The sequence below is a fragment of the Octodon degus genome, unplaced genomic scaffold (assembly GCF_000260255.1).
Source record: "Octodon degus isolate 3935 unplaced genomic scaffold, OctDeg1.0 scaffold00007, whole genome shotgun sequence".
In the NCBI taxonomy this organism is placed as follows: domain Eukaryota; kingdom Metazoa; phylum Chordata; class Mammalia; order Rodentia; family Octodontidae; genus Octodon; species Octodon degus.
Genome location: NW_004524583.1, coordinates 8,036,704 through 8,059,231, shown reverse-complemented (window position 1 = coordinate 8,059,231; position 22,528 = coordinate 8,036,704). Strand labels below are relative to the sequence as shown.

At 41.1% G+C, this 22,528-nt stretch overlaps 1 protein-coding gene across 2 annotated transcripts in view; it reads left to right on the top strand.

The window, feature by feature from the left end:
- Positions 1 to 22,528, top strand: part of Nrxn3 (neurexin 3) — a 1,645,001-nt gene that overhangs the window by 465,307 nt on the left and 1,157,166 nt on the right. For both annotated transcript variants that reach the window (XM_004624712.2, XM_004624711.2), the window contains 2 exons: positions 2,202 to 2,640; positions 6,349 to 6,732. In XM_004624712.2, the coding sequence (XP_004624769.1) occupies positions 2,202 to 2,640; positions 6,349 to 6,732 (823 nt within the window). The remainder of the gene's footprint in view (positions 1 to 2,201; positions 2,641 to 6,348; positions 6,733 to 22,528) is intronic.

Here is a 22,528-nt window from a genome sequence, read left to right as displayed (position 1 = left end):
GGTGAGAAATCTTAACCTCAGTGTCTGGTGGTAGGTGTTCAATGAACGTTAGAATTGGTTTTATTCTCAATGGTATTGACTACAGTCAGGGCCACAGGTGAGACATTTTCAGTGCTTTGTCATAGTTATGTTTCATTCTTATCATACCTTTTACAAGGCAAACGGTTTTGCTTGATTATCTTCTGGTGATGGGGACAGAGAATAAAAATAGTTCTACAGTTGTATGTTAGGAATTAAATGATATGCACTAAAATGGCCCATCCAATGAACTTTCACAGAAATGGGTTTGAGACTCATTTTGGCACCTTGTTACTAGAAGTAGAAATGCTGCTACTTCCCAGCATTCTCAGGGCTGTGGAAAGAATGGACAAGATTAACAACAAACAAAACCACCGCTACCTAATAAATTACCACTCTGTCTTTGCTCTGTACCATGGCTAAGTGCTTTACATGTATTATCCACTTTACAAAATTGTTTGCTCCTGTATATTCTTATTTTCAGAAGAGGAAAAGAACCCAGAGAAGTTACTTTGCAGAAGTTGTATAACTTGAAAATAGAAGGTATAGAATTTAGACTTACGCCCAGGTCTGGACTTCATATTTGAATAAGAGAACATAAAGAAGCTAGCAACGTGGTTGTGTGCACAACACTCACAAGTTAGGCTCTTTCCCTTCCATTTTATCCTACTTATGATTATTGTATGGATTTCACATCACTAAAAAGTCAGAGCACTGACAACCATCCCAGGACACTACATCGAAATTCAGTGTTAATAAGAGTAAAGCTTGTTTAAAATTCTAATTTCAGGGAACAAGATTTATCTGTTTTCATATGATTACACAGATTTGGAAAGTCATAGTGGATTTTTGTTTGTTTTACTCTTTTCTTTTTTTGGTACTGGGAATCAAACTCTGGGCCTCATGCTTGCTAGGTTGACGCTGTGCCACTGAGCTATGTCCTTGGCCCCATAGTGGATTTTTTTAAATTGGCATTTTCTGTACCTCTCTGTGTGAGACAGCGGGCATGGCCATGCAGAAGGGCCCTACGTGCTGGGGGCAGAATCCCTGCCTCTTACAGGGCAGCCTAGTGACTGGCATGGTGTTCTCTTGAATTCTGACTTATTTATTTATTTGGTACAGGGTCTCACTATGCAGCTCAGAGCCCTAGTGATCTTCTTATCTCAGCCTTCCCAGTGCTGGGATTATAGGCATGCACTACTATGCCCAGTTTTTTCAGAGGCCGATATGGCATGTGATACTGGGGATTGAACCTGGGTCCTAGTGCTGACTAGGCAGGCTCTTAGACTGCCGAACAATCTCCCCAGCCCCCTGACTCTCATTTAAATAAATGTTCCCAACTAACTGAACCAGGGCCTCAGGGGTCTCATTCACTTAAAAAACGCTACTATTTTAAGTGCGTCCTCCAAGTACAGAGAACCCAAGTCCTCTTTACCAACTCTTAACTCTCAATTTATAAAAGAAATGCATATACACATGTGATTTTTAAAGTCTAACAATACAAGACGACAGGTGAAAAGTGAGGCGTCTTTTCAGCCTTTCAGTGTAAATCTCACACATCTACTCCTTAATGACAAAACTGGAATGCTTTTTCTTCCCAAAGATGTTTCATGCTGCTATGAACATGTACACATGCAAGATTCCCCATGACCCCTCCCCCAACTCCCACACGATGAGTGTAATGCACATTCTGCTCTGTCATAGCTTTGCTGAACAATATGGCTTGGGGGACCTCCATGTCAAAGCCAGAAGTAATACCTCATTTTTCCAAGGCCACATAATATATTAGAAAGATGTCATATGTTAATTATGGCCATTTGGGTTATTTCTGTTCGTTTAGCAAGTCTGCTCTACTAACTTTTTATATGGAAGAATATACATCTGTATAACTCAGTGTATCTTGATTTTAGATTACAAGCTCATGTTGTATAACTTTCTGACAATACAAGAAATTGGCCAGAAAGAGGAAGACAGAACATAATAGAAGTATGGGGGCTTATTCAGAGTTGGTGAATAAGCTCTCTGGATGCCTTTTGGAGTGTTGTGTCTCATGTTTCCCTTGTTGTTTCAAACTATTACCTCCTAAAGCCTCTTCCTGAAGCTTTTTCTGGGTGCCCATGAGTGATGGATGGATACTGTTTGTAAGATTGATTCATGTGACACTTCTGTTTGGCTTCTGGCAGGTTGTTTATAAGAATAATGACATCCGTCTGGAGCTGTCTCGCCTGGCCCGGATTGGGGACACCAAGATGAAAATCTATGGTGAAGTTGTGTTCAAGTGTGAGAATGTGGCCACACTAGACCCCATCAACTTTGAGACCCCAGAGGCTTACATCAGCTTGCCCAAGTGGAACACCAAGCGCATGGGCTCTATCTCCTTCGACTTCCGCACCACTGAGCCCAATGGCCTGATCCTCTTTACTCATGGAAAGCCCCAAGAGAGGAAAGATGCTCGGAGCCAGAAGAACACAAAAGTTGACTTCTTTGCGGTGGAACTTCTTGATGGCAACTTGTACTTGCTGCTTGACATGGGCTCGGGCACCATCAAGGTGAAAGCCACCCAGAAGAAAGCTAATGATGGAGAGTGGTATCATGTGGACATTCAGCGAGATGGCAGATCAGGTAAGAAGAGGCAGGGAATGTGACTGTGACTGCAGGAACCCGTAGCTCTAGAGCTTCACACGTGCATGCCTGCTGGTTTTTTGGCTGTTCTCTTTATCAGTTCCTGTACGGTTTCATCTCTCTCCTGGATGGCTCATCCTCACCTGCTCATCTTCCCTGTTACTCACTGTACAATGCTCTTTATGATATTGCTAAGACTTGGGAGCTAAGAGTGATTTTAAGCTAGCATTCAACTACCAAAGTGACAGCTGTGTCACTAGTATACTATCCCTCTTTTCTTTTTCTCACCACTAGAGAAACCAACTGTGACATCACAGATTCTGTATTATGTAATTATTCTACTTGATAAGCCTCACTGTGTAAGAGTTCATGCAACAATATACCCTTAAATAATTGCCAAGAGTCATGTTGCAGGGAGAAATTATGACAACAAAGGAAAAGACAAATAGCTCTTTCTAGAAGTCATATTCAATTTAAAGACTTCCTTTGGTCTGAGAGCCTATATTTCACTGTTGGCTCAGGCCTCACTAACTCTGTCCTCCTCTTCATAACCTTTTACATTTGGTTTAAATGGCTTTGTTTGTTTTCTGCAGCTACGGATCAAACAAGCTAGCCCTGGGCAATACATACCCACTCTGGAATAGTAGCAGATTATGTGAGGTGGTGTTGAGGCATAAACAGAGTCTGGGCCTTCCGATACCTGAACAGTCTGCCCAAACCTGTGGCAATGTAGGACATACTCTCTGCTACCAGAAAGGGTGTTTCCAAGGAGCGGTAATTTGAATATTTGCATTAGGACTCATTTTTTCTTCCTCATTTAATAGTATACACTCAAGAAGGGCCTTGGGTACATGTACTATTTTGCATGCACTTATTCTCCCCACCATGAAAAGAGGCTTCATTTGGACATTTTCTTCCTAGTTGCATTTGGCCAGTGATATAAAGCAGTGAGGCCCCCAGAAGGCTAAAATCAGAAATGGCTGAGCTTTGATGGGATGGATTTCCTGCATAGTTCCAGAGCTCGAGAATGGTAGAGAGGAGCAACATTGCCCTTAGCTAGAGCCAAATGGCTTCTGTGCAGAGGCAGATTGCAGCCCTAGATGTTTTATTGCCTAGTAGGAATCCCTATTGATTGTCTGAAATTTGATCGGAACCAAGAGGCTTCAGATGAAATGTGCTTGTTGAGTTTGAATGAACAGTTTGGGCTTTTAAAAGAAAACATACAAAAATTAATTTCTCTGGAGGCTAAATCTCTTTCCCTCCCTCCATCCCTCCTTCTCTCCCTTCCTTTCTTCTCTTCCTCCCTCCCTCCTTCTACCTGTCCGCTCATCTCTGAGCTAGATAGCTGTCTCAGAATTATAAAAACAGACAAACACAAAGAAAAATACTATTGTTCATTAAGACCATGTGCTGGGTCATGGTTAAGGTGTTTTGTGTCTAATCTAGACTTTGACACAACTTAAAATTTATCCATGTCATACAGAGGCTGGAACACATGAAATTGCCATACGTTTATTTCTGCTTATTCCCAACAATAATCATATTTTTCTAGCAGGATAGCTATTTTGTTTAGTTTTCTTCGGACTACCAGTGAGCTCATCTGTTTGCATTTCAAAAGCCTGGAATTTCATGCCTGCAAGCTATAGGACTGGGTTTGAAGTACTGATGAATTTGATCAAAGCCTATACAAATATATTGAATAAACAAATAATTGTCCCAGGAAAATAGTATAACTTAACATTTTAATGTGATCCATTAAACTTCATTTTATTTTCCCATGGGGCAAGTTGCTCATATGTTGTTTTTCATTATAAATCCATGGAAACAAGAATTTTTATAAAAATGCACGTAACATATCTAAATGTGGCCTCTTTTTCCTGAGTACCCTGAAGGCTAACATGACTAAGAAGTGTGATGTAGAAACTTGCCTCAATTAGAAGAGTAAATCTAAAAAATAATTAAGTACACACAAAAGAATATTGGTCATGCATTCAGAGGATGATTCTTGGGTTGTATTTAAAACTCCAAATTTTAAACCATTTGTGCTATTATCCTTACTGGACATAAATGTCCCTCCCTGTTAGTTGGAGATCAGATTATCTCTATGGACATGTGGAAGATAATGAAGGGAAACTACAAGAGAAGACACTAAGTGGCACAGACCTCAATGCCTTCATTTGTATAAGAGACTATATCTCCTAACAGTCAAGGTTGTTTCAAGGATGAAATTCAGCAGAGACATAGATGGGCTGGGTTGTAGCTCAGTGGTACAGTGTGCGCTTATGTATGAGGCCCATCTCTGCACCAAAAATTAAGTAAAGACGCAAATAAGTAAATATATACACAGAGCACATGGTAGCCAGGACATTGCTATTGTCATCATGGAGTCCGAAGCAGTAAGAAACAAAAATGCCAAGCGCATTTCTCTTCAATAAAACTTCTAAGTGAGAAGTAAAGAAGCAGAGTAGGAGCTAGCCCTGTCCCAGCCCAGTTGCATCTCTGTCCTTCCTGTTCTGTTCTCACACTGGATTTGTAACTGAGAGCACACCTTACAGTCTTGAGCTCCTTCGACCTGCTCAGCCCTCGTGCTTATTCCCTGCTTAGATGAGGGATTGAGACTCAGCCTGGAGAAGGCAGACTGATGGATGGCATGAGCTGGCTATGTTGCCAAAGCACTTTAACAATAATAAATATAAGGGCCGGCCAGTTATTTCAGCGGATGAGTGCCTGCTTAGGCAGATGCACCGGTGCCGGCCCCGACTCCAGGGCACGCTGAGACAGCAACTGAGACTGGGTGGTGGCATGTGCCTGTAATCCCAGAGCTTGGGATGCTGAAAAACAGGAAACGCCACTATGAGTCAGATCTGTGTAGTGAGACCTGTAGACCCTGCACTAAATATATATATATATATATATATATATATATATATATATATAACAATAATATATTTTTAAAATGTTCCGACAGGATGTTTTTACATTATCTGATAAGTGCTAGTCCCTTTGCCCTGCTCTTCTGTCCCTTAGAATATGCGAGGGTGAACAGTTTTCCCTATGCTAGTCTCAGCTTAAGTGCATTGCATCTAGACAGGCTACCAATGACAACACACTTTTTTTAATAAAAAAATAATTCTACTGGTACATTTTCAGTATCCATAGTGTCACATTCATTATAGGGAATTTGTATCTGTATGTACTATATTTTACTTTTTCCCATCTCCCTCCTTCCATTAACCTTTTTTCCCTCTCCTTATTTACAGAAGCTTTAAAATTTCTACTTTTTTTAAAAATTAATTTTACTGGTACTCTTTTGATATACACAACAATCACATTTGGCATAAGGAGTTATGCAAGTTAAAATAGAACTCTGGGCCCCTCCCAGGGCACCTTTCTTGCTGTTTTCGTGGCACCCATTAAATTCTTATTTATTGGGCTGTGCTGTTTGCTTGTTTGTTTTGCTGCTCTGTAACATCAGCTCAAAGATAGGAAGGGTGGCTACGCCTGATAATTGCGTCTCTTTATAACTCTAGAAACTATATACTTATTAAATTAACAAAGAAACATGGTACAGTTATAGTGCATCAGTGGTACTGTCCAAAACATCCGTGGAGGGCCCTCAGGTAGGCTCCACCCACAGGGCGTGGAGCGGAAGGGAACAGAGCAAGGCGCGCTCTTAACTCACACCGCTGCATCCCTCCTCCGCCCCAGGTACCATATCAGTGAACAGCAGGCGCACGCCCTTCACGGCCAGCGGGGAAAGCGAGATCCTTGACCTGGAAGGGGACATGTACCTGGGCGGGCTGCCCGAGAACCGCGCGGGCCTCATCCTTCCCACCGAGCTCTGGACCGCTATGCTTAACTACGGCTACGTGGGCTGCATCCGAGACCTGTTCATTGACGGCCGCAGCAAGAACATCCGGCAGCTGGCGGAGATGCAGAACGCGGCGGGGGTCAAGTCCTCCTGTTCTCGCATGAGCGCCAAGCAGTGTGACAGCTACCCCTGCAAGAACAACGCCATGTGCAAGGATGGCTGGAACCGCTTCATCTGTGACTGCACCGGCACCGGGTACTGGGGCCGAACCTGCGAGAGGGGTGAGTCCACCTGGGGTGTGCCCTGCACCTCCTGTGCTCTAGTGATGCTTCTAGTCTTTCAAGAAAGACTTGTTGGGGGTCACTCATTTCCAGGACGTGCCCTTTCCTGAGCTGCATGCTTGGATTTGTTTGGCTGGGGTTGGGTGGCATTAAGGGAACCTAGAATAAACACTCACAGAATCCTAATACACTTTTGATTAAGTGTGCTCTATTTAGAAAGAGTGCATAATCTATCTCTTTGGAGGTTCCAGGAGGGATTACCAACCAGCCATTTCACTTACTCATTCAGTGTGTGCTTCCTTAGTCTCTTCTATGTGTTCACACCTGGGTTAGGCTTCAGAAAACAAATATTGAACAAGAACACACCTATTCCTGTCCTTATGGAGTTTGCTGGCCTAGTGGAATCAAATACTGACATGGTGAACTTCGCAGGAGGCTGAGGGACGGATGTGTTGCACACATGAATTTTGGGGCCACACTGGGGAGCAGTTTGGCCCGTATTAATTTATGTGACTTTCAAGGGAATCGGTGTTTCTTAGACATGATTTTCACATTGGAAAAACAAAGGTGGTTGGGCACCTTCCTGGGCAGACAGTGCTAGTGAGGAGGTGATTCAGTAAGCACCTGAAATGCAGTGAACGCCTGGCACACTTTGGAGGGTATTGGTGGATATTTTCACCATCATGTGAAATAAAGAAGTGCCCTTCCAAGAGGACGCAAGATATTCTAGGGGGTCAGACACAGTTTCTACAAAGAACCTCTAAATTAAGACTTGTGATGGGTGTAGGAGGCTTGGCAAAGACAAAGGGCAAGGGCGTGTGGGCTCAGCAGAGGGATGGTATGTGCCAAGGAACAGAGGTGAGAGACCACGGCAGAGCTGATGAACTGGACCAGGTCCAGAATGGGCTGAGTGCTTTGGGGTTTTTTCTGAATAAAATCTGTAATGGGGTAGACAGGGGCCAATGTGAAGGTGACCATAGAGGTGGGGGCTGACCATTTAGAACAGGCCAGAAATCATCTGGGCCTTCCATCTCCATTCACAATTTTCCTACCCTTCCTTGGCACCAAACTTGGGTCAGAGATAGGAGTTAGCAGATAGGACAGAGGTAAAAGTTAGCAAAGGAACAAACTCGAGGCAAAACTATCCAAGGCTATGAATCATACCTTTCTTGCAGCCTGGGATAGTATTTTGTGTGCCAAGAATATAAACCAAATTATCTATCTATAGGTTCTGAGCTTCCATTTTAGATGAAAGGATACTTTATATAATATCATGTATTTTCTGAAGACCTACCTCTGACCTTTGGGATACCACATCCATAAAGACAGTTCCTGCTCCAACGGAGCTTATTTCTTTACCTGAGGAGCCATGGCGTCTGCATAGAGACCATCAAGCAGGGATGCAAGGTAGCAGCATAGGATCTGCTAGGACCATCCTACAAAGGCCTGGAGGTTCTGAGACCAGACGCGTGTCCTGAGGCCAGACCTGCATGGTCACTTGATAACAAACATCACTAGCCAGAAACTGTAAGTGACAGAAGTCTGGTGATGGGCAGAGTCCTTGGACAAGGCCTGGAGCAGGTGCTGGGTGGCCTACTTGAGAAGGGGTTCTTGGAGAGGTGGTTTCCATGGAGTCCACAGTGTCACTAGTGAAGGCCCATTTCAAGAAAACTTGCACCAAGGAAACATGGAGTCCACAGTGTCACTAGTGAAGGCCCATTTCAGGAAAACTTGCACCAAGGAAAGACAAGGGGTACTAGAATGGAGGAGGAAAAAGGGTCTTTCTTGTAGGTTATAGATTTTAAATGCAGATTCACTGAATTTCCAAAGCGACATCAATCAGTATCTGAGCTAAAATGAAGAGACAGCCATCTGGAATAGAAATAGGCCACGCGGGGCTAATCAGTCTGTTCAGTGTCCAGACTCTTTCCAAATGTCTTTCTTGGGGAGCTTACTCTGGTGCTGGCATGGGGAAGTAGAAAGGTCATTTGCCCTCTGAGATGCAGGAGACTGTTTTGATGTAAATCATGGTGTTATGGATTTTCTACTGCCTATAAAAGCAGTGTAAGAACCAAAGGTCATCTTATTACTTCTTCTTAGGTCTCTTCTAACTCAGGGTCCTTGTGGTTGCTGGAGACGGAGCCATGACAGTAGCCGGCTGCGTAAGGTGACTGTGAGCTCACATATTCCAAGGACAAATCAATGGGAGTTTGTCCAAATTTTGCCAAGTACAGTGAAGGTCACTGCACCTTTTACATTATCACTTCTGACTAGTCATTAAAAGGCAGCTGATTAGGGATATATGAGGGACAATTATTCTTGGTACAGTGCAGCCAAGAGTCATCCATTCTGGCCAAAGGAGAAAGAGCTTCAAAAATCTAAGACATTTCATCGACGCATCGCTCAAATCCCAGACAATTCGACCGATTGTTTGGTTCTCCAACTAATTGTTTTTTTGCCCCTATATTGTTCCTGACATCATGTCCAGAATGAGTCAGTGGAGTATAAAAATGATAGCTCTCTGCTGTGCTAGTGAAGAGAACAGAGCTTTCCAATGACATTGTTTTTCCTCTATTGAAACTGATTCCCCAGTGAAGACTTTTTGAGTATCTTTTCTTCACTTTCCCTGTGGCCATAAGCATGTATGAAGCTTTGGCGTGCTCCAGCAGTGCTGGAAATGTAAAACAATATACAGACATAACAAGGACCCTACTATTCACCAAGAAATACGTGGTCTTCATGGGGGATGGACTGGGAATTGCTGAATCCTGGTAGGTGTTATGGTGGTGTGTATGGAAATTGTAGGGCAAACATATAGGGTAGCCACTTCTACATGGAGGAATGATGGTGATGGTGAAGGAATGGGGATCCCAAGTTTTCTTGAGTTCCACTTCTAACAAAAATACGACCTCTTTCTGCCTCTGACTTTCATTATCCAACCATAATTTCTGAACAGCGATAAGGGAAGAGTGTTTGGTATTCTTTTTATATAAAAATGTGATCCTCTTTGGATGAACGAATGCTTTACCACCTAGCCTAACATTCACCTACTCTCTCTACATTCATTGTCTATTTTTTTTTCTTAGAACCTTTAAACTTAAGCCTAGAGTTGATAATTTGGACCACATGTGATTAACCTAAGAAAACTCTGGAAACTGTGTGTCCCTCCTACCCTGAACTGTGTCCTAGAGTCTCTGTGAGGCTTAATGGAAGATGAACTTTCTTTTAGAAAGAAGAAATCTATTTTAAAAAGGGGGAGCATGAATGGGATGCTGACATCTAGATCTTAGAGCTGAGACTCAGGTCACACACGGGCCAGATGGAAAGTGCCAGAGGCTCAAACCAGCAGCTTACTGTGAGGAAGAGGTCTCAGGTCAAGGGTTGCAACAAAGGTAATGTAATAAAGTAAAGAAACTAGGAAATATGTAAGTACTTGGGATGAGGATTAATATGCGTGACTGTCTTTCTTTTACAATAAAATTGGATAGCTTTGACTCCTACCTGAATAAAGTATTTCTTCTACCTATGAGAATGAGAAACTCTAAATCTTGACATCTTGAAATCGATTTGAGACTGTATTTACATTCTCTTTCTTATGACCTGGTGCTGTTCTAAGAAGATGCAAATGTCTTTACCAGTCCTGATTAGTAAACTCTAGCTGCATTGATATGCCATTTGTGGTAATGTGTGGGATATCTTCACACGGTGTACAGTGTCTGAGTGATGGCGTACAGTGGAAGGCACACAGTGAGAGAAAGTCAGTTACTGAGGTGTGCCATGTCCCCTCACAAGCATTCATGTGGGGCCACACTCTTCCCAAGAGATCAGGTAGGAGCCAACTTTTCAAGTTCCTCGGAAGTAGGTGAGAAGCCTAAACCTTTTGGGAGATGCCTTTTTAGTAGGTAAGTTGGGTAATTTTCAAGAAAAAAAAAGATGTGTCTTAGATTTTATTGTTTTAATCTGCATTCTCCTATAAGTTCAATTTTTTCCTGCCTGAAGACATACAGAATCCGGAGAATCACCAGGATTGGAGGCCACAGTAAGGCATCTAGATGCTAGGCCCTGTGGTTACTTTAAGAGTTCACCTTTATTAGCCAGAAAAAGTACATTCTGTTCAAGAATTGCATTCATATTATGCCATATTTGAAAAGTATAGGAAAGTAGCAAGACAGTAGGGAAAAAACACCTAATGCTCAAATACAATTATTAGTCATTGATGTTGTTCTGACAATTTTCCCCTGTAATGTATAGAATTTAGTTTCTTATAGTTATAATCATGCTGCAGGTAAAATTGTGTGTCCAACTATCCCCACTTAATATTGTATTACAATCTGTAATTTTTGTTCCTTGCTGTTATGTATTATTTGTGTATGTATACACACATATTATGTAAGGTATATATCTAATATGTAACATTCAATCTTATACACATTATAAAATACTCAATGTATACATATAAGTATTATGTAACATTATACACTGTATTTACTTACTATATACACCATACAGTATGCATTATGCTATACATTTTATAGATCTGTATACACAAACAATCTTACTGAAATATTCCTTTAGTGTTTTTCCATAGGTCAAGTCAAGATGGGTACCCTAAACAATAGGCCACATTACATAATAGGCTCCAAGCCACATGAAACCACATTTTTTCATCCTGCCTTTTCTTGGCAACTTTGGCTATTTGCTCAAAGAAAATATTTCCTGGGATCATGGAACCTGGATGTGTTTGAGAACATTAGTTTACAAAACCATAAAAATGTGATGGAGAAAGCAAATCTGGTGTTCTCCCAGGTGCCTAGAGTCCCCTTTGTCTGAAGTGCTCCCCAGCTGGAAACGAAGTATGCAGATATTCTTACCTGCTTGTATTAATAGGAAATGAGTGTGGGCAGCAGGTGTTCTTCCTCTCTGGTCACGGGCTCCCTTTTAGCTAACTTACTCTACCTATTGCTTTTGTGTCTTCTGGGGGCCCAAAAGCAGAAGATGCTGCCTGGGAAGGGTGAGATCTACTCATTAGGGCTGATGGTCACTTTGGTGTTATACAGATGCCATACTTGAATGACATTTGGAAACACTAGTGTCAGCAGATGTCACTGATGTTACTTGTACTAAGTCTTCATTTCATTAGGTGGGAACTTGGAAGGCCTGCAAAGTTAATTATTTTTCCCCTGTATTTTAGGGAAGGGTCTACAGGGTGTTCAGGGTCTCACTACTAGATCGGCCTCGTAGTGATCCTCCTGTTTACAGCCTCCCAAGTGATGGGATTATAGGTGGGTGTCACCACGTCCAGTCTCAGTTGCCATCTCGGTACACCCCAGGGGCGGGGCCAGCGTGGCAGTCCCAGGAATTGAATCCCTGGCCCCTGCGCCTGCTTGCAGGTGCTTTAATCCATTGAGCTATTTGGCCAGCCCTAAAGCTAATTTTTTTTAAACTTAAATTTTAAGATAATTGAGGAGAAAAAGAAAATAGTGTATATATGTATATATATTTATTTCTCTAGCATGCTCTTATATACATGCTAATACTACGTGCTTATTAAATGCTGTTCTCTTGGTGTTAGTGTTATCTTTGTGTTGCCTCTCTTTTTTCATACCCACTTTGTTGTCCTTGCTATCAAAGTTCATCTTGACCCTCTAGTCCAGAACTCTGCTTAGTATCTCAGATTTCTCTATCCTCAGTGGTCTACTTGACATCCATTAGCATGTCGGAAGAGTATCTTAATCATATTGGTGAAAAACAAATCTTAAGTTCTTCCTTCTTGTGCTAAACTTATTCTACTTTTAGTTTTTTCTGCTTTAGCAAATGACAGCCCTGGTGCCCTTGGACAGTTTTTCTGATTTTTCTCTTACAACTCCCAATTTATATCACCCAGTCTAAGTCCATCCTGATTCTGTTTACTTCTCCCCTACCAGTATCATCAACAAAGGTTAAATCACACTGATATCTTATTTAGATGACCAGAAAGCAGTCAATAGATGATCATGAAGAACTCAAATTTGTTTTATGCCTTTGTTAGAGTGTTAAATTTAGAGTACTAAAATTTCTTCCCACTCAGTACATTTTCACCTTAAGTCAGTTTAATTTTTATGGGTTTTTGTCTAAAGAACTAAAGGAAATAAAACACTTGTTTGGAGCTGCAACATTGGCATAGGGGTCTATACACAGGTCTCTAGCTCAGGTTGGTGAGGACTTAAGTTGGTACAGAAATGTTTCCTACCTCCCAGGAACTCACAGTCCAGCAGAGGGGATGGACAGACATGCAATCATCCAATTGCACTGCCATCTACCAAGGATGGCAATTGAAGGAATAGTTGTAGGAAAGAAAGAGAAGAAATAACAAGTAGAAAGTGGGATATGACAGCATGGCATACCACTGAATAACCATTTCTGGATCCACTGGGGTCTGCTCAGACTAACTCATTGGTGTGGGAATAGAAGTCCTAGAATACAAGGGTGACTATAATAATATGGGTTGCCTTCATTGGCTGTAAAGGAACGGACAGGGTATCAGCCTCATAACAATTCTGCAACCCCCCAAGGACCTCCGAATCTTGTATTTAGATGCATGACCTTGAGATCATTATTTTGATTCTCGGGCCTCTCTGTTCTGCAAGAATAAAATGAAGCAATTGAGTTTCATCTTTCTCAGGGACCTTCAACTCTAAAACTCCCTGACTCTCAAATGTCATCAGCTTGGCAGGCTTCACTTTCTCCAAGTAAAGGGATAAAGGTGAATGAAGGGCAGAATAGGAATGAGAGTTCTTTCTTACAATCCACAAAACTGTCTGGATCAGAATACTGGCTTTAGTTATCTCTGCAGTACAATGAAATATGCCTTTCTCTGATTCAATTACCTAAGGAAATGAATACCTTGATATACAAAGTCATTTTCAGGCCTATAATGCATAAGATTTAATTGGTGGACTAATGGATGGAACCTTTGATTTCATCAGAGCTTTAAAAAGATTTTTTAAAAAAAATTTTGGCCAATTGTTTATCTCTTCTCATGGATAATAGTATGTCTGAGAATGGGCCTTCCCAAGAGATATACCCTTCATGGACATCAATTTTAGAATCTCTAATTTTTCTTATCTGTTAGTACTTAACTTATAGAAATGTATCTCTAGTGATGACCACATGCATGATAACATTCAACCTCCTTTCTCTTTCCCAGTTATGCAAGTGTCCCTTTCCACAGCCCCAATATTATATGATCCTAGGAAAATGTTTCCATAGTTTGAGTCAATCAGGGTTTAAGATGCCCCAGGTCATAACTTCCTCTGTTACTCCAAAGAAGAGAAAAGCATATCCTAGTTATTCTGGAGTCTTGAAGTCCTAGGGGTCTCAGAGGTACAGACTGGAGACTTAGGAGGTGTTCTAAAGATCTACCCCCATGCAGTCAGCCTGAGATGGGATCACCAGTTGGCTGCAGGGCGTGAACTTTGCTTGTACCTGCTGCTAGCTGTGGTGCTGTCAGTGCAGGGACACGGTGCCCCTTTACATCACTGCTTGGTACCTTTATGAGTGCCTTTGCTAGAAGAGGCTTAACTACCAGTGGACATCTGCCTATTGACACGTAATAAATTGAGAGCTGCTAAATTATGAGAAACAAATGCTGTGCAATGCAGCACAAGGGCATCATTGCAGGCTCCTTTGGCATCTCTGGCTTTGTTTTTTCACAGATAGATGAATCTTTCCTTGCTCCAGTTTGTATGAAGAGACAAAGTTCAAAAACCTAGTAACTGTTGAAAGAAGTTATGTACCTGCTCTGTGTTGTGTTCTTAATATACCCTAGGCCATTTAACCCTTACACCCCCTCCTCAGGCTACATTGTATTATCCTTGTTTTCTAGACAAAGAAATTAGGGGTCCATTTCCATCCAAAATGCCCCCTGCTATATGCCTACTTGGAGCTGTGTTGAGCACTTGAGATAGAGGCATTGTGATGCTATTTATAAATGAATCATTTTTGTGCTAATATCCAAAGAAGGTGGGACATAGATGAAGGGAAAAATAACAGACAAACAATCAGACTATGTAAGAACATAACAGTTGTAACAGGCCATTTTCACACAAATTCTTCACCAGGTAGGCACTGGAGTGGTCGAATCTGGATTCCATGCTTAAGCCACTGGACATGTGGAGAAAAGCATCCTCGATTGTACATTTCTGGCTCACTTTTCCCCTTCAAAATTTGAGGCTTGGTGGGGGCAGGAATCTCTCTCCCAAGCAGAGAAGGCAGGAAAAAATATTCCAAGGAGATGGAAAATATAGATGGAAGACTGGAAGATCAGTGCACATTTGTCTAGTTGCATCAGTTTTACGTCAGGAATAGGAGACAAGAGCCCCAACTGAAGAAGGTAGAATGGAGCATGAACCTGGGAACATGTCTAATGGACACGGAAAGAGCAATGTCACCAGGACATAGCCACTCACCAGTTGTACACAGTGGCCAGCACTGGGGGAAAAACAAAGGCTTGGCCATTGTCCCACTCAACTGCCTTGAACCAGTGATGGTTCTTGAGAGTACTGAGGTAACCATAAAAAAATATGCAGCAGAGTGAGACCTATACCTCCTCTGATGCCACTGTGATCATGAGAATTACCATCTCTCTGTGCCTCAGTTTCCATAATCGCCCATGAAAATATGTGTAGTGCCCATTTGATTGACTTGTTGGGAAGTCCTGTTAGAGTTCAGGTATGTAGTGTGTGTGTAGACACTGAAGCCAGTGTGTCCCTTTCCTCACCTGCAATTTAGTGAATTAAGAATTAGGATAAATATTAGTAATTTTTTCTATTTCATGTTCTGCTTTAGAAATGACCCTGGAATGATTTCTGTATTTCAGTGTGTGATTTAGACTCCAGTTTAAAGGGTGGAAGGGAGCCATGAGGGTGTCATGGAGTGTTATCTTCTCTGTATGTCCAGTGGTTTGGGTGTGCGATACAGACTTGATGGCTCCTGTCCTGAGATTAAGAAGCACTTGAGTTAAAATAGTCTCAACTGAGCTTGGGCATATATTTCCTGGAAAAATGAGTTGTAGCTGGTCCCCCTTTCTCTTGCAAAAGTAGCTATTTAAGATTAAACTCATAGATCTATTTCTCAGAGATAGGAAGATGATATTTTTGGGGGCCGGGGAGATGGCTCAGTAGAATAAGTATTTGCCTGGCAAGTGCAAGGGTCTGAGTTCAATCCCTGGTTCTGAAAAAGAAAAAAGAAAGAAAATGATATTTTAAATTTTGTCTTGCTCTGGTCTTTCATTTGGGCTCAATAACATTGACAGCAATACTGAAAGTGTGTGTGTGTGTGTGTGTGTGTGTGTGTACACAAGTATTGTGTCCTACTTCAGTTTTTTTATGAGCATTTGTCTATTTTAGTACAGGTTCTCTTGTAATCCAATTTTGTATTAGGGGTAAGAAACAACAGATTTGTAATGATCATAAATTAAAGCTTTGAATAATGAAACTTAAAAGTGCCTTGACCCAAAGAAGTCCAGGTAGAGAACAAAGGGTCGCAGAATGATTTACCTTGCCGCGAGGGTGATTTTACATAAGAAATCTCCAGGTAAGGAGAGAGTGACTATTTTTAGCTCCTCCATTTGATTCTTTGGTGCTTTTTCTAAGGAACAGCAATGTGTGCACATATTTTGTGAAGACACGGGTTTCTGCCTCCATGATTTGCTAAGTAGTAGAATCATGGCATAATAGTTAGTGGCAACTGATCAATCTGCAGTAATTGGCAAATTTTATTTGAAATGTTGACAGATGAGTTAGAGAGAAGATATATGAGAGGAAGAGAAATATATACAATTTTCCTCCCTTTGTCTTTCGTCGCCTATCACATTTTATCTTATAAATGATAAATAAACCCAGTCCAACAGAGACGATTTGGGAGTGATGATCGCATAGGGGCGGCATCGTGGGTACGAAGGAGTCTTGAAAGGCTCCCTTCTGTGGGCGATTGGACAGCTATTTTCCTGCCAAGTAGACGCAGTCTTTCTTGGAGAAGATCATTTCATGCTTCTTAGCATGTTTAACCTTTATAGCCGGGCATTCTCATCAAAAGGACAAACCCCCATTGAGCCTTCTATGAGGCCAGTAAATCAGAAACCTTATGAAGTCTGCAGGATTAGCAGGCTCCCTTTCTTTATTCCTCCAGGGAAAGAAAGCCTTTTGCCTTTCAGATTTTAATCTCCATAGGGCCTTTGTCTGCAACTTCCTGCTGTGGCCCACTGGTGTTTGAATATTGTTTTCTTATAGTTGCCCAAGACCACATACCGACATCAGCTAGGGCTGGCACATTTCCTGTCATCCTCTGTGACAGTTGTACAAAATGATCACGGCTCTGATATTTATTTAGTTGAATTCTTTCCACCCTTGAAGACTAGTTTTTGGCCCTAAAAATAGCGGCAGACTCTCACCATCAGTGTGCCCATGGTGGCAGGCTGCTTGCTGCTCAGAGACCTCATCACTTCAGTGTTTCCTTTGTCCTGTTGCTCCAGGTGCAATAAAAATGCCTTCACCACCAACCTAGCATCTCAGCTACTTTGGAGTCCCCTGCTGTGTAAGTCTGCAAAGTGAGACTGTTGATTGTAGAGGTGGAAGAAGAAAAGATTGACACCCTGTTTCTGTCTAGGTGATGGAGACATTTACTGGGACTTGGGAGGGGGACAACTCTTGTATTAAGGCTCTTGGGTTGAGGCTCATCTGTGTGTGCATCCCCAGTGTTCACACCGTAGGAAATATCTAGACAACGTATACTGAGTTATATATGTATCAGGGATCAAGTACCTTGTGCTTGTCAGACAGGTGCTTATGCTGTTAAGCTATCTCCTTGGCCCACATTCATATTTACAATTGGAAAGGGTCTCCAGAATTGAGTCTACACCAACTGAGTCAACCCAGTACATTCACAGCTCCTCAATACAGTTCTTTTTTTTTTTTTTTTTTTTTTTTTTTTTTTTGTGGAACCCGGAATTGAACGGAGGCCCTTGCACCTGCCAAGCAAGTGCTTATTCCACTGAGCTATATCTCTGACCCCCTTCAATACAATTCTTAAATTTCTGTGTGGACTCTATGTTACAAATTTATTTTGTTTCCATATGTCATTCTAAATATTTGAAAGTGGTGAACTCCTTAACTGTTGCAGTAACTGTGTACGATGTTGCTTGTGGCTTTCATTCTTAATTTGTTTTTTTAAATTTCTTTTCCATAATTTTATTGAGAAATAAATAGCAATGAGACAGTTTCAAATCAAATTGGTAGGACAGTTCCAATAATTAACACGTTGCATACTGCCTTCCTAGTGATTATTTGTTGTATAAGATGCAGGCATGATATTCTATTTACAAACACAATTAGAACAAATCTCTCTATTCCTTGAATTAAGAAAATGTAGCTATATATCTATCCTAACCATTTTGCATACACAGATACAAAATGGTCATTCATCTATATCCCCTTTTCTTGTTTAGTTCCATCATTTAAATATTATAGGTGTGTGAACTCAGCAAAATAGTCCAGTACTCAGGCTTTCACAGAGAGCACATTGGCCAAGCAAGGGCCGTGACTCATCCACATGGCTGACACTGACAAAGGATCTACAATCTGAGGTACAGGATCTCAGGATAAATCCTGAGGGGATTTCACTGACCTTCTCAGATCCAAAAGCTACAACTCTTGTTGCATAGGTCTTACTTTATCTTGGTTTTAACCATCCAGCAGAAAAGTATAACAACTAAGTATAAGAAGTAAAGCCATGCTGTTATGTTGAGCTGTAGGGCACTCGGGTCAACAATTTCTGACATTGCCAGTCAAGTGGAAGACCCAATACTATTATAGACTACTGTATATATTCAAAATATTCTAAGAGAGAATATTTTGCTGAGTTAACACACCTATAATATTCAAATAACGGAACTAAACAAAAAAGGGGATAGAGATGAATGTCCATTTTGTATCTGTGTATTCAAAATGGTTAGGATAGATATACAGTTACATTCTCTTAATGAATAGAGGGATTTGTTCTAATAGTGTTTGTAAATAGGATGTCATGTCTGCATCTTGTACAGCAATTAACCACTAGGAAGAATGTTTGCAATGTGTTAATTATTGAAACTGTCCTACCAATTTGGTTTGAAACTGTCTCATTGCTATTTGTTTCTCAATAAAATTATGGGGAAAAAAAAGTCCAGTAGTCCATAATAGTACTGAGTCTTCATTCTTAATTTGTGTCTGGGGAATTGAGGTCCAGGACAGGCTATCTTGCCCACTTTACCCAGCTCCAATGTGGTTGAGGCACTTTCTGGATCTTCTACTTATGGTACTGATCTTTTGTGATCAGTATTCTCTCCTTGTCCCATTGATAAGGAAACTTACCTCATGAAGCAGCCCTTCTATTTTATCATACTGAGTACAACCCGTATCCTCCTCCTGCTTTTCTTTTAGTCTTGGTTCAAGTTTGGCTCTTGGTTCCGAGTCACTCAGTATAGGTTGTCTAGATATTTTTTTTTTGTACAAGTTCTTACTTCATTTTATTTTTTTATTTTTTTTCTTTTCAAAGTTTTATTGATAAACATATAGCAATGAGACAGTTTCAAATCAAATCGAAAGTACAGTTTCAACAAATAATACACTGCATATATTCTTCTTAGTGGTTAATTGCTGTACAAGATGCAGACTTGTGATCCTACTTACAAACACCATTAGAACAAATCATTCTATTCATTAAGAGAATGCAACTATATATCTATCCCAACCACTTTGAATACACAGATACAAAATGGACATTCATAGTTATACCCCAATTTGCTAGATATTTCCTATGGTGTGAACACTGGGGATACACACACACACACACATGAGCCTTAAACCCTCTTCTACAATCCACTTGCAGTTACACAAAGCCAACTGTTGTTTTCCCATTGAAATGTCAGTCATTCTCAGGATAAAGCTTAATATTTTTCAAGTAGTCTTCACCTGGTGTGGTTTTGAGTTCCTTAATAATCAAGCAGTCATAAAAGGAAAATGGAAGAAGGTATGAATTTGCTAGATATTAAAGTGACTTCTAGTTTGGAGAAGTTTGTCAAGAAATCCGTACTTGTTTAAGTAGAGGGTATATATTATTAAGGCAATAGTGCAGATGATTATAAGACATTGTAGCCTGTATGGATTATAGGCCTGTGTGGTCAGTAAAAATAACTAGCACATTTATGGGGGGACAGTGCTTTTGCTGAGTTCTTATTTTAAATATATTCCTTAGGCCCATAATAGGTAACCTCATCTTATTCACTATATTATGCTATTTATTTCTCAACTCAAACTAGTTTTAGGTTGAGTTTGGCCTGGACTTGCCCATCATCATCTGATATAGAATCATTGAACATTACAGTTAGTCAACGCCTGCAAGTCCTCTGTTTCAGTCCTGATAATTTACAAAGAGAGAATTGAATTCAGAGCATTTTTATATCTTGCCCAAAGCCACACATATGGTAGGCAGCCACAGTGGGACTTGTAACTCAGGATTTGGAATCCTAGACCAAAGCTCTCTATCCTACAGCAAGGCAGGGCGTATTATTGCTCTGCGCCTTTGGGCTGTTTTTCCCTGCGAAGCTGGTAGTGGGATGCTGGATAGTGCTGTTCAGAATCCTTCGAACAAGCTCACTGGGTCCTTGAGATTTTGTACATGTAATACTCCCTTTATTTATTGTAAATAAGCACGGCAATTAATTCACAGTTAGCAACTTATGGCCTGGAAAGTCTCATTATCCAAACCTACATTATCATCACATCTGTTTAAAAAGAGATACTTGGAGAAGTGGTCTGAACATCAGATTCCTGATCAAAAGACAGAACCACTGGAAAGCAAACCTGGTGGGGTGTTGTAGGTTTGGACTGAGAGCACCAAAGCCCCCGAAATTTACACCCAAGAGAATCCACACTTACTGAGTGTATGCTCTGTGCTGAGAGCCATTTGACCCCTAAGAGAAGGAGCGTGAGCTTGGAGCGCGGCACACCTAGACTTGACTCTCAGCCATCCCTCATTATTAAGTGATTTGGGCGTCTTTAACCCTCCAAGCCTCAGTTTTCTCACCTATCTGGGAAATCTCTTGGGGATTGTGGTGTGTTGTCAATAAGGTGATTATGTAAAAACCTTAGCACATGGCTTATAACTTTAAAAATACTTAATAAAAAGAGACTAGTTTTCTCATTTTACTGTTTAGACAAGCTTAGAAAGCCTGTGGTAGCAATCATATTTTTATTTTTTTGTGGTAAGGGACATCAAACTCGGGACCTTGTGCTTATCAGGCAGACATCTATGCTGCTGAGCTACCTCCCTGGCCCAGCAATCTTATTTTTAGATAGATAAACCAAGAATGAGAAAGGTTAAATAACTTACTATGCTCTCCAGTTAAGAAGCACCAGAGGTAGGAATTTTTTTAACCTGTTTTATCAGATTTTCTGTTCTACATTGCCATTCCTTAAAGGAAGGCCGTGGGAACAGTTAGTGTTATAAGGTTTGAACAATCTTGCATGCCTATATCTGGTAATCTGGGGAACTACTTTGAAGGTAACAATATACAACATAATAACCATTGTTAATTTCCTATCTTAGTTTGAAATTCTGTATCATTTTTATTTTTTTATTTTTAAAATAAACAAATGGAAGGCCTTGTTAGTGGGATCGGGTACAGTGGGAAGAAATACAGATATGAAAATTAGAGCTGATGCTTTTTATTATCCAATCCTATCTATCTTCTGTTTTATGACTTTTAGGGAATAAATATGAATAAAAAGCAGAGCTGTCCAAATTCAAGATTTAGAAAAGCAATCAAGATCTTCCACATTCTCTTGTCTGCAGTGGTAGAGGGGAGCTCTGGGTTTCTATGGGGTTTAGTGACAAATTTCAAACTGGTACAGTTTTGTTTTTTTCTTCTTTTTTTGCGGAACCGGGGATTGAACTCAGGCCCTTGCACTTGCCAGGGAAGTGCTTATTGTACTGAGCTATCACCCCGGCCCTGCAAACTGGTAGTTTGGAACTGAGAAAACATATTTCTCTCTATCACAATCTATCTAGAGCCATAACATACCTTAATTCATGCCCATGATCTCTCTCTGTCTCTCTCTCACACACACATGCACGCATGCACACACACTCCAGCCACAAACCTGGACCCATATAGCCCATATTCCGCTTGTGGGTCTCCTCTGGGTTGCGAGCCACCAAAAATGCACCCTCCCCCACAGTGTCACAGACAGGAAAGGAGCTTAATCTATGTGGTGAGAAAAACGGAAGGATTAGTGAAAGCCTAAATGAATGGGAATAAATGTAAAAGTTTGCAGTACTTAAATTAGAATTCTGCTTTATTATGTGACAGAGTCAGAGAAACTGGGGACCTGAGTCATGCTGCATTCACCCCAGAGATAGGTTAGGATTCCCAGGTGAATAGAAGTGGGGATGTACGGAAAGACGGCTTGGACAGCAAGGACCTCCCGTGGTGGGAACCTGGCTGTGGCCCCCCAGAAACTGCAGAAGGGGAATATTCTGTCATTTACAGGGAGCAGGGGAACAAGTGTGGGGATGGATACTCAGACAGAAGGACATGAAGGCTTCTTATTCAGGATGGGTGCTGCAACTACTTGAAGGCACGGGTGACCTTGAGCTCTTTTCACTGAAGGGCACTCTCAGGGCATGAGTGATGCCCTCCTATGCCCACCCGTTGCCTCTCCCTTTGCCCCTTCCTGTCATCTGTATCATTCCCCTTTTTTCCTCAGTTCTGTTCTTTTTT